Source organism: Branchiostoma lanceolatum, chromosome 19, assembly GCF_035083965.1.
Source record: "Branchiostoma lanceolatum isolate klBraLanc5 chromosome 19, klBraLanc5.hap2, whole genome shotgun sequence".
Taxonomy (NCBI): domain Eukaryota; kingdom Metazoa; phylum Chordata; class Leptocardii; order Amphioxiformes; family Branchiostomatidae; genus Branchiostoma; species Branchiostoma lanceolatum.
In genome coordinates this window covers 1,563,631-1,576,075 of record NC_089740.1, presented here as the reverse complement: position 1 = coordinate 1,576,075, position 12,445 = coordinate 1,563,631, and the positions used below count along the sequence as shown (strand labels likewise).

At 43.4% G+C, this 12,445-nt stretch overlaps 1 protein-coding gene across 9 annotated transcripts in view; it reads left to right on the top strand.

Moving 5' to 3' along the window:
* The window catches only part of LOC136425007 (pyruvate kinase PKM-like), a 34,538-nt gene extending 22,445 nt beyond the window's left edge, over nucleotides 1-12,093 (top strand). For 4 of the 9 annotated variants that reach the window (XM_066413708.1, XM_066413709.1, XM_066413701.1 and 1 more), the window contains 5 exons: nucleotides 5,442-5,594; nucleotides 5,816-5,985; nucleotides 6,956-7,140; nucleotides 9,125-9,258; nucleotides 11,646-11,795. In XM_066413708.1, coding sequence (XP_066269805.1) covers nucleotides 5,442-5,594; nucleotides 5,816-5,985; nucleotides 6,956-7,140; nucleotides 9,125-9,240 — 624 coding nt within the window. In that variant the 3' untranslated portion in view covers nucleotides 9,241-9,258; nucleotides 11,646-11,795. Of the gene's footprint in view, nucleotides 1-5,441; nucleotides 5,595-5,815; nucleotides 5,986-6,955; nucleotides 7,141-8,622; nucleotides 8,749-9,124; nucleotides 9,259-11,645 lie in introns of all 9 variants that reach the window. The other 5 variants (XM_066413706.1, XM_066413707.1, XM_066413702.1 and 2 more) reach the window with 4 other exon arrangements.
* Nucleotides 12,094-12,445: the final 352 nt, after the last annotated feature.

Below are 12,445 nucleotides of genomic sequence, written 5' to 3'. Positions count from 1 at the left end.
GTTTGGGAAGCCACGCCCCACCCGTGCGAAGGGTGGTGATGTTGTAACGGTTGTTGTTGTAGATGTTGGAGAGTATGATTGGGAAGCCACGCCCCACTCCGCACGGGTGGAGGGCAGTGATGTTGTAATGTTTGTTGTTGTTGTTGTAGATGTTGGAGAGTATGATTGGGAAGCCACGCTCCACCCATGCAGAGGGCAGTGATGTTGTTATGTTTGTTGTTGTTGTTGTAACACAGTTGTAGATGTTGGAGAGTATGATTGGGAAGCCACGCCCCACCCATGCAGAGGGCAGTGATGTTGTTATGTTTGTTGTTGTTGTAACACAGTTGTAGATGTTGGAGAGTATGATTGGGAAGCCACGCCCCACCCTTGCGGAGGGCAGTGATGTTGTAATGTTTGTTGTTGTAGATGTTGGAGAGTATGATTGGGAAGCCACGCCCCACCCGTGCAGAGGGCAGTGATGTTGTAATGTTTGTTGTTGTTGTTGTAGATGTTGGAGAGTATGATTGGGAAGCCACGCCCCACTCCGCACGGGCGGAGGGCAGTGATGTTGTAATGTTTGTTGTTGTTGTTTTAGATGTTGGAGAGTATGATTGGGAAGCCACGCCCCACCCGTGCGGAGGGCAGTGATGTTGTAATGTTTGTTGTTGTTGTTTTAGATGTTGGAGAGTATGATTGGGAAGCCACGCCCCACCCGTGCGGAGGGTGGTGATGTTGTAATGTTTGTTGTTGTTGTTGTAGATGTTGGAGAGTATGTTTGGGAAGCCACGCCCCACCCGTGCGGAGGGTGGTGATGTTGTAACGGTTGTTGTTGGAGAGTATGATTGGGAAGCCACGCCCCACTCCGCACGGGCGGAGGGCAGTGATGTTGTAATGTTTGTTGTTGTTGTTGTTGTAGATGTTGGAGAGTATGATTGGGAAGCCACGCCCCACCCGTGCAGAGGGCAGTGATGTTGTAATGTTTGTTGTTGTTGTTGTTGTTGTAGATGTTGGAGAGTATCTATCTATATCTATCCATATACGGTACTGGGCAAAACCCGGTGTAGGTATCGCGCCCAGGGTGCACGCCTAAGGCGGCCGGTGGTGGTGGTGCTCCATAACAAACAAAAAAAAGTGCAGAATTTAAACTACCTAACAGTAATCAACCTGAACAATATAATATAGATAAAGGAGAAAAAAAGTGCAGTGAGGGCCGCCTTAGTTCTTGCATATAACTACTGGGGGGTGGGGAGGCCCATGTGTTGGGCCAACCCCACCTTAAACTGATTGACAGAATCTGCTGTCACCAGGCTGGCTGGTAGGTGGTTCCATTCCATGATAGTTCTTGGGAAATAGCTTGACCTGAACACTTCTGTTCTGCAGAAAAGCGTTTGGAAACGATGTGAATGTCCTCGTGTCCTGTTCAGGTGTTGGGTGGTGTAGTTTTGATAAGGTATAGCGACTAGATTGTTGATAGACTTGAAGAAAAGAACCAGGCGTGCGAATTTCCTGCGCTCTTGTAAAAGGGGCCACCCTAGCTTGCTTAGCAGTTCAGTGACGCTAGTGGTCTGTCTGTAGTCGCCGTATATGAACCTGGCGGCTCTCCTCTGTACAGATTCTAGTTTATTCTCATGACAAGTGTGTTAGTTTGTGCGCCTTGCCTTTTTAGTGGATCCCAAGCTGGAGCAGCATATTCCAGCTTGGGTCTCACGAGTGCTGTGAAAGCCTTGGCCCTTACCTCTTTGGAAGCCCCCCTTAAGTTTCGTTTAAGGAAGCCCAGAGTACTGTTAGCCTTTGCAGTGATGTGGTTGATGTGGTGGGACCACTTGAGGTCCTGTGATATTATGATCCCCAGGTATGGGTGTCGATCATTGACCTCAAGTGGTTCTGTGAACATTGTGTACATATAATCAGGAGACTTACGTGGTTTATGAAAATGTATGATGCAACATTTCTTAACATTAAATCTAAGCTGCCAAGTGTCTGACCAATAACACAGTGAGTTCAAATCATTTTGCAGTATTTGCTGGTCCTGCGCAGAGTGTATCTGACGATATATGAGACAGTCGTCCGCAAAGAGTCGCAGTTGGGAAGTTATACCTGCATTAATATCGTTGATATATAAAAGGAAGAGAAGGGGACCCAGGACTGTTCCTTGGGGCACTCCTGACCTGACCGTTGTAGGTTCCGATGTTTCCCCGTCCACGATTACCTGCTGGTATCTGTCTAGTAGCCAATTTTTTATCCATCTCAGATTCCCCCCCCTTATACCATAGAATTCTAACTTGTTTAACAGTCGGGTATGTGGGACGCTGTCGAATGCTTTGGAGAAGTCTAGGATAGCCATATCTATCTGACTGCCCTTGTCAAACCATGAAGTCAAGTCGTACAGGGTGCATATGACTTGTGATTCGCAGGAGTGTTTAGCGCGAAAGCCATGCTGAGTAGGGAGGAGGATTTGGTGGTTATCAAGATGTTTCATAGTTGCAGAATACATAATATGTTCTAGTAATTTACAGCTGACGCTGGTAAGGGACACTGGGCGATAGTTCGCCGGGTCACTTCTATCGCCTTTCTTGATGATCGGGTGAACATAAGCATTTTTCCAGTCTGCCGGGACCTGCCCCTTTTCTAGGGACTGATTAAATATGAAGTGCAGCATAGGGCTTACTTCTGTGGCATATTCTCTGAGGATTCTGCAAGGTATATGGTCTGGTCCTGCGGCTTTTCGAGGGTTGATACCTTCTAATAATTTTAGGACCCCTTCAAGAGTGACACTTATTTGTGGCATGTCTTGGTAGGGGCTTTCATCTAAATCTGGTATGTTGGAGAGATCTTCCTCTGTGATTACTGATTTGTATTGCTGGTTGAGGGCCTCAGCTTTGGATTGGCTGTCTGCAACAAGTTTATCTTGATGTTTAAGGGGTGCTACCCCTGTTGCTGTCTGTTTCTTACATTTCACATAGTTCCAAAATTTCTTTGGGTCTTCAAGAGCTTCGCTCATGATGTTGTTTAGATATTCTGAGTGTGCTTTCTTAATTCTCTGTTTAACCTCTTTCCTCAGCTTCTTGAATCTGTCCCAGTCAAGTTCAGACATAGATTCTTTAGCTCTCTTGTATAGCTTTTTCTTTTTCTTTATAGCTCTCTTGAGTGCTGCTGATACCCACGGGCAGTGGTGTCTTCCTGACAGCTTTCTTTGTGGAATATGTTTAAGCATCAGTTGTTTTAGGCCCTTGGTGAAATATTCCCAGTTCTCCTCCACACTGAAATTGGAGGGTTTTCTTTCCTTGAACTGTTCCCCTAGTTCTAGTAGTCCTTTAGATAGTCCTGATTTATCTGCCTTTTTATAGATGTTCACTATCCGAGGTTTCTTTTTGTTCGGTTTAATATGAGTTTTCATGGTTACTGAAACTGCCTCATGGTCGCTTATTCCCGGGATAGTTTCCACGTGCTGTACTAAATCTGAGTTAGAGAAGAGCGCAAGGTCTAAGATATTGCTTCCCCTTGTGGGCGTGAGGACTACTTGGGTTAGATCTACCTCCTGTGCTGTTTCAATGAATTTCTGGTTAATTGCCATTCTGTATTGGGGGGATGGGTTAACTATGGCGGGATGTGTTTCCCAGTTTATGTCTGGGAGATTAAAATCCCCAAACAGAGCTAGAATAGGCGGTGACGGTTTTGCTATTATGTGTTCAATCGCTTGGGACAGTGTGTCCATATATTGTAAGTCGGAGCTGGGGGGCCTATATGCTGAGCCAATGCATATGGGCCTGTAGCCAGCCTGCTGTATTGTTGCCCATACTACTTCTGCTTCTGATTGGTCATGAGTTGGGGTCGAGACTAGATCAGATTTCACTGCTATGAACACTCCCCCTCCCTGACTGTTCCTATCCTTACGGTATATATCATACCCATCAGGGAAGACTTCACCGTTTGCAACCTCTGGGTCTAAGAATGATTCATTACCACATATGACATCTGGGTTTTCAGTCTCTATTGTTGCCCTAAATAGTGCATTCTTCCTCTCGCTTCTTATGCTTCTACAGTTCATGGATAATATACGTAAATGTTGTAAGGTTCCCTTACCTTTGCCTCGGGACTGGGTAGTACAGGGGGAGGAGGTGAATGTAGGGTTGAAGGATTGGATGCTGTCACTTTCATTGAAAGAGTTCTGTGAGTGGTTTGCGGATAAGTTAACTGAAGATGGGGTTCCTGTAATGGGATCAGATGACATGTGTGAAATACTGCTGAAGCTTTCATCCCTGTCCAGTAGGGGTCCATAGAAGGAGCCCTCTCTATCACTGATCCAGGAATGAAAGTCAAACAGACTGGAGGTGAAGCTGGGCATGCCACAATTATTACAAATCCACGAACAAGATGAATTTTGGTAGTGCCTATACATTTTATCTCCTATTCCACAGCATTTAATATGAACCCATTGATCGCAGTGATCACATTGCATTGCTCTATGATTGTTGGCCACGGCACGACCGCAACCACCACAAGGGTATCTTACTGGGCCAGGGTTACTGTGGACATCGCCAGATATCATGAGGATGGCCATCAGGAAACCCGAGGGGCCCTTGAAACCCAGTGGTACCGGCGCCCCGTAGCCTCTGGTGAGTTTAGTACTTTGAGGTCTGCCCAGCATCGTCAACCCCAAGCCGAGCAAGCTCGGCGAGTGGGGCATGTTGCCTCCTTTGCTAAAGAAAACATTTAACCCTCTAGTGATGTTGTCTGCATGTTCTAGATGTCTAGTTGCGCAGATAAAGTGACGATAGATCGTGAGTATCATGGCAAAAAGCAGTAGGTTGAATCCAACATGGCGCCGCGTCATGGCTACCCGACGCGCGCGCCCTCCCTCCTTCATCGTAATTTCTATCTATCTAACAAAAAAAAGTGATAAAATACTACGAGAATGTCATCTAGACTACGTGTGTGTGTGTGGTTACCTCGCTACCAGATTCAGAAGGGGCTGTAATGGAGAGAAATGGCCGTTATGGAGAAAAAATGCGGAGCACCAAAAATCCACCACCGGTCGCTGCCGTGACCTCTGACCTCCTATGAAGTATGATTGGGAAGCCACGCCCCACCCGTGCGGAGGGCAGTGATGTTGTAATGTTTGTTGTTGTTGTTGTAGATGTTGGAGAGTATGTTTGGGAAGCCACGCCCCACCCGTGCAGAGGGCAGTGATGTTGTAATGGTTGTTGTTGTAGATGTTGGAGAGTATGATTGGGAAGCCACGCCCCACCCGTGCAGAGGGCAGTGATGTTGTAATGTTTGTTGTTGTTGTTGTAGATGTTGGAGAGTATGATTGGGAAGCCACGCCCCACCCATGCAGAGGGCAGTGATGTTGTAATGTTTGTTGTTGTTGTTGTAGATGTTGGAGAGTATGATTGGGAAGCCACGCCCCACCCGTGCGGAGGGGAGTGATGTTGTAATGTTTGTTGTTGTTGTTGTAGATGTTGGAGAGTATGATTGGGAAGCCACGCCCCACCCGTGCGGAGGGTAGTGATGTTGCCAATGCTGTTCTTGATGGAGCTGACTGTGTCATGTTGTCAGGGGAGACGGCAAAGGGACTCTACCCAATACCAAGTGTCAAGATGATGCATGCCGTAAGTACAATTATGTGACCTTCCATGCAAAGAGAGCACAGATTGATTTTGTGTTTTGACTGAGTTTGTATTTCCCCCATCCATATCCTGGTTTAGTGGTCTAAGAGTAGATGTTGTAACCCCAGTAGCCTTGAATTAATATAACAAAGAAGAGGAATATTTTGAATATGTTGTTTGTTTGCTTTATTGAATCACTATAACCTGTACAATTTTTTCTGTAGATCGCGCGTGAAGCGGAGTCGGCCATGTTCCATCGGCAGGTGTTTGAGGAGCTGCGTAATGAGATCCTGTGGGAGGCCAGCGACCCCACCCAGTCCGCCGCCGTGGCTGCCGTGCAGGCCTCCTTCAGCTGTCAGGCCGCCGCTATCATCGTGGTCACCAGGTCGGGGAAGTAAGTAGGACCCAGCCTCCTCTCCTCAGGTCTCTTTACTTTAATCTGGAATCAGTTTACAAATTATTGTACCATTGATAACTGCACACGCCTGTCTTTGATAGATTGAAACATACAGGTCACTGTGTTATCATGATGATAAGTAGTCAACTTGAAGATACATGTAAAGGTAGGTAGATAAAGTTAGTCCCATAGCCTTTTTGAGGCCGTAAGGACAGTGAGTTCTTCATCCACTGTGTCAAGGGCCCAGGTATTGGAAGGCAGAGCCCATCCCTCTCCTTTCACTGCCTTTTATGATTTTTTACCTACCCAACCGAAGTCAGGTACCCATTTTTAGACCTATGTTTGATGTGAGGAGAGTTGTGTTAAGTGCCTATCCCAAGGACATAGTGCCTAGCCAGGAATTGACCATGACCTCTAGATCTCATGTTCACCACTTGGTCAATCAATGCCATACAGAAACAGTCTGAATACCTTCTTTTTCTGTGACAACTGCCGTGGATCCTCACAGATGACTGTAAAAAAAATGAGTAAAGCAGTCATCCTCAATTGAGGTGAAGCATGATGCTTTTTCAAGTAGCTAGTGGTAGTGCAATGCGGCTTCGCCACGGCTCGCGTTTTTGGCACACCGGGTCACCCCTACTCTTCTTGATAAGTGTGTTGGGTTCTTTTATGTGCAGAGGTTTGACGCTTGAGGCTTACGCACGAAGCTCCCTCATACACGGGGCCCCCGGCTTTACGTCACCATCCGAAATGACGAATGCAATCCCTTACAACATGTCCGAGCTCGAGAGTCGACCCTTAGGATTGAACCCGGGCCCTTAGGATCCACGGAATTTGATCCAGATGGCGAAGCAGCGGGGTTGCGTTACCGCTTGCACCACAGGGACATGCCCAATTATATCCCAAGTGTGGACAGATTCTTACCGACCATTTTTCTGACAAACTTCTTCTAACCATTTTCCATCAGATCTGCGGCAGACTTGTCCCACTTCCGCCCGCGCTGCCCGATCCTGGCCGTGACTCGTGAGGCGCAGGTCGCCCGACAGATGCACCTGTGGCGAGGAATCCACCCGCTGTGGTACCCCGAGGACCAGCGCAAAGACAACTGGGTGGACGATGTGGAGGCCAGGGTGACCTACTGCATCGAGTATGGTCAGTAACATTCTTCAATACTCCACGTCTGGTCCTGTTATTATTCGCTCTGGGTTCTGACTTCAATCCATTTTGCTTGGCATTTTTTCCACCACCACTGTTCAGCAAGCTATAGCAAAAATGTTGTAAGTTCTGTTCGCAGCAGAAGCAAAAGTTGTATTTTGTTAAAGAATCTCTACACTGTTTTGTTCAGAATCGATCTTGAGACTTTAAGCTGTTCTATTCTGTAAACGTCCTTCAGGACTTCACCTTAGTGCTAACTAGAGATGGGAAAGAGATGTGACTGAGATTCCTAAATTCCCAAATATCCTTTGTTCTTAAATTGCAACATTTGGTATGAAATATCAACTAAAACGCACACATGTACAATTCCTTCTACATTAACTCTTTTATTGTATTTCATAATCATCAAAGTTTACGTCCATTATAGCATGCAATATTCTAGTCAAAAACCAGTTGACACTTTCCCAATTAAGATAGTTAAGTTGTCCATTTTTGACACTCATTAGTGGAGACATTCTAATAGGAGAAAATTAGGTAGATTACCCTAATCAGTACAGTTCAGTTCATCCTTGGTGGAGTGACAGTGGTCCAGTTTCTCTAAGTCCCTGTTGAACATAACAGAGCAAAAGAGGAAGCAGTCCTTCACAATGTGTTGTGGATACTATAAAGTGAACAGGTACGAGTTAGTCTATAGCACTGCCCAGAAAAATACATGTATGCCGGTACCTGTCTTTTCAGACATCTGTCCAAAAGCTGTTTAGACTTTAGTATCTATAAATTCCAACCCTGGAATGGAGAAGAGTATGACTGTTTATAGTATTGTTGGTTTTGATTGTTATGCTGTTCTCTATTTCAGTAACTGTTCCAAAATGACTTATTTTGTATGACGTTATATCTAATAATTAGTATTTCTTTGTTTCAATGTTTTGATTCTGTAGTACTTTAAGTTTCTCTTTGTGTTCATGGACTGTTTTGTTATATTATGTTCCATCCAATGCATGTTTTAATGAATTAAGTGTTTTGTATTGTGTAAAACTTGAAAAACAACAAACTTTTACAAAGTTGAATGGGGCCGATACTACACATTAGATGAATGACTGGAAAAAAGTTAGCTTTATTGACCCACCAGTTGGTTACTTAAGGTGGATCATACATGTATGATCTGTCAAGTTTTGTTTCCTTGGTAACGCATGATCAGAATGGAGAAGGAATTACGATAAACTGTTATTGATTCAAAAGAACATAAAGTATAGTCGTGTCTGTGTAGAATCTTAACACATTGTTTAAATATGTATGCCACTTTCTTCCTTCCAAATGTTACTCGTCAAATGTTTTTCCTTGCTTTTCACATTCTCTAAAATGCTTTTTTTGCACCAAGTTTGAAAGAGGTTAGAGCAGTGATGGTGGGATCTCTCTTGCTCTTATTTAACCTGCCGCACTTGCTAGTACGTGACCTTCATTGCGTGTGCCCTTTCACAGCCCGACAGCGCAATTTCGTGAAAGTTGGCAACACTGTGGTCGTTCTGACTGGGTGGATGCCAGGTTCAGGTCACATCAACACCATACGTTTGTTAACTGTTGAGGACTAAGATGTCAGACCAGAGAGTAAGTTGGGCCTCTACGTTATCTGTACATGCTCGTTCAGGGGTGCCTAAAGTATATAGTAAGTATTTGCAAGAATTTTATGAAATCTGTAGGAATCTTATGACAAACGCATCAGTCACTATGCGAAAACGTACCAATCTGATATGAAAACGCATGAAGCACTATCTATACCGCTTTGTCACGTGAGCCGGGCAGCTGTTGGCCGGTTTGCATAACGAACTGCGTTTTCCATAAGATTTGTGCGTGTTCCCATGGTGATTTGTGCGTTTGTCATAAAATTTGTACGGATTTCATGAAATTGGTGCAAAGGCAGCCCTGTGGTTGAGCAGCATGAGGAACAGTGGCATGATGGATGAATGTTCATTTCTGCCCACAGCTAAAAGCTGCCCCCTGCAGCTGCTGAAAGTCGGGGATACCGTCGTGATTGTGACAGGTTGGCGGCCGGGGTCAGGGTTCACCAACACGATGCGTATCAAATACATTCGGGACTAAGGCCTGTACGAAACGCAGGTGACATTGTTGTGTGTCGGAACAAAATCAAGTTCCTTTGGCAATAATGAAAATTCAAATCATTCAAAAATCAAGACTATTAATTGGTTTGTGAAGAAATTATGAATGTAATGATTTTTAAATCATTAATGATTAGATAACATCAAAATCAGTAACTGCTAATGAAAACCTGACTTGATTGAGCCTAATGAATTACTCCTTCGTTGTGCCAAAAATCTGAAAATCGATCTTATGTTTCAGAATTGTGGGCATTATTCAAACAAAAAATTTTCACATTTTGATTTTATTGTACGTTTAACTTAATTAAACATGACTCACTCTGATTGAAGTCTGTGACCGCCTAATTTTAATCTAAAATATAAAACAAGGTGTGTTGTACAGACTTGACTGCCTTTTTCTTAAAGAAGAAATTATGCTTTGAACTTATACAATAAGCCTTTTTCTCTAAATTATAGATCATTTATGGAATATGTATGTGCCAAATAACAAACTGGCTCATAATTCTAAAAATACTAAAATCATGCTAGAAGCAAAATTTAATGAACAGAAGAAATTAAGTCATTGAATGCTTCATTGGTGCTGATTACAAAACTGCTTGTCAATGAGTACAAAGTGAACAGAGATATTGTTCATTGACTACTGTGGATCAGCAGTTAACACATTGGTGCCCTTTGACCTGGAAAGAGTTTCAGGTTCCATCATAGTCGAATATATTCTTCATTTTGTTTTGTTTTGCACTGCATGAGCTGAGACTTAGATGCATTTTCCTTTTGCACATTCTGTAACAAATAAATTCTGTGCTATTCTGTCTAACACGTGTTACAGGTTTTCTATATGCTTTCTAACCTGTGTTGCAGTATTGTTCTAACTATATCATTCAGTTATCTTAATTCTAACACAATCATATAGTACAGCGACTGTGTATGTCATAGGGGAGACATAAATTGAATGGAAGTTGATTGACTATCTATATGGTAAGTGTACATGGAGACCAACTGACATTGCAACAGTTAACCGAAGGTGCAAAGTACATCTCGGTCTCTTAAACATTTAAGTTATACTAATAGGGAGAGAAAGGAAGGGTAAAATTTCAAGGGGGAGCATTGAGAGTAAACAAAACAACCAAGCGGGGGATGGTGTGGAGGGGTGGTGCCAAGTTTTAGTTAAATTGAGGCATTATATTCTACTGCCTTTCTGCTTGTCAGAGAAACCTGAGGTAAGGGGCGCACTGTCGAGGCATGGGTGCCCCTGTTATCCTCTTTAGACAAAGCCCTGAGCACACGCAAGAATAGGGATATCCAGGCACAATTGTTAAAAGAATTGTAATAGATGAGCCCAATTTTGCTCATGTCAGGAGTCATGATGAAGTGATAAAGTACTGTATGACTGCAGGTAAAATGGTTGAATTGTACATCTAAAGTCGACATCTCACTCCACCAAATTGCGCCAACTTTGCGTGTTTTTTTCTTCTTCAATTTTCCCTTGCGGTCACGCTGACGTGCGACGCATTGATAAAATATGTGACCAGTCTACAAACAAAATGGCTGCGCCCAAAATGTCGCATTCTGTTTAGGCTCCAAATCAGATACAAGTCATAAAGTTTGTTGAAAATTGCAGTGTTGCCACCGAATTAAAAGCAATGTACAATGATTTAAATTCAGCCAAAGAAGATTTATTTATTCTTTGTCTCAAGCCCAGGGCCCAGATTTGCAGTGATTGTGCTGCTTAGCACTATTTTGCGCCATTTTGCCAATTGCAAATCATACAATAAATGACATTGTCTTCTATACAATGTACATGTATGATCTTTCAATTGTGATTGACATAATTTGTTCTACATGCTAGTTTATGAACGTGTTATAAATTAGCATGAAAGTTCATCTGTGTTGGTAAAAGTCATTATCATTTAAGGATTAAACTTTACATCCAACACAAGAATTAATTGGGACTTGCCCAAATTTTCGGCTGACTCCGTCAACCTTGTTCACGGAATGGACCCGTCTACTCCTGGAACGTGACGTCAGAGACACGTGACCGTAGTAGCGGGTCATACGTGCCAGATAATTTGTGTCGCCCCCCGTCTCTGTTCAACGTAGGTCTGTGAGCTCTAAGAGGAGTGAAGGAGGCGGTCTACATTAGAGCTCACAGACCTACCTTGAACAGAGAGAGGGGGGGGGGCGACACATGTTATCTGGCACGTATGACCCGCTACTACGGTCACGTGTCTCTGACGTCACGTTCCAGGAGTAGACGGGTCCATTCCGTGAAAATTTGGGTAAGTCCCAATTCATTCTTGTGTTGGACGTAAAGTTTAATCCTTAATTCATAGTGTTAGCAATATTAAATTGATCATCAAAGACATTTTTTGATTATGTTCTCCTACACAGGTAAGACAAGAGGGTTTGCGAAGCCAGGTAACAATGTGGTTGTGGTGACTGGCTGGCGGCCGGGGCCTGGTTTTACCAACACCTTGCGTATCGTGCAGGTAGAATAAATTATAGCAGCAGCTGTGAGAGGGTGTACCCCTGGACTTTAAACTATTGTCTCCTATCTGATGTATGTGTGCAACTGTGCATAAAAGGACGTACCTACATCTACACCCACCAAAGTATATACACCAAGTAAGCATAATACATGACTAGTGTGTACCTCAAAATCATTACAATGGATCTTTGATTGCAAATAATGTTCTTATACAACAGCATGCCTCAGAGTTGTAACAACATAATAAGCTAGTCGGGCATCGAAGACCACTATCTCGCATCTCTATGTGTGTATTGAACTAAGTAATTATTTCTGTAATATGAAATAAGTAGACTGAGTATACCAACAGGTCATGTAAGAAATATGTTAATGATGGAAGATACTGTAACAGTTAAATTTCAATTGGTAAATCTATGGATCAAGTGGTGAAAGACAGGTTAAGGTTTGCATACAGGAACTTTGGAGTGTACCATTAGGGTGACATTATGTCTATGTTCTTAAGAAGAGTAAACGGAATGTCTATCAGGTGATCTGTTTCAAGGTTTGAGGCTGTGTGATTACTTTGTCAGTTTGCTTTTTGTGTTTGCTGAGGAGTGAAGAAATAAAGCTGCAAAAAAATGATGACATTGTCTCTCACTTTGTTTGCATAACAGGTAAATCGTATGAGTTTTGCACAGTAAGTACTATCGGTGTAAGACAGGAC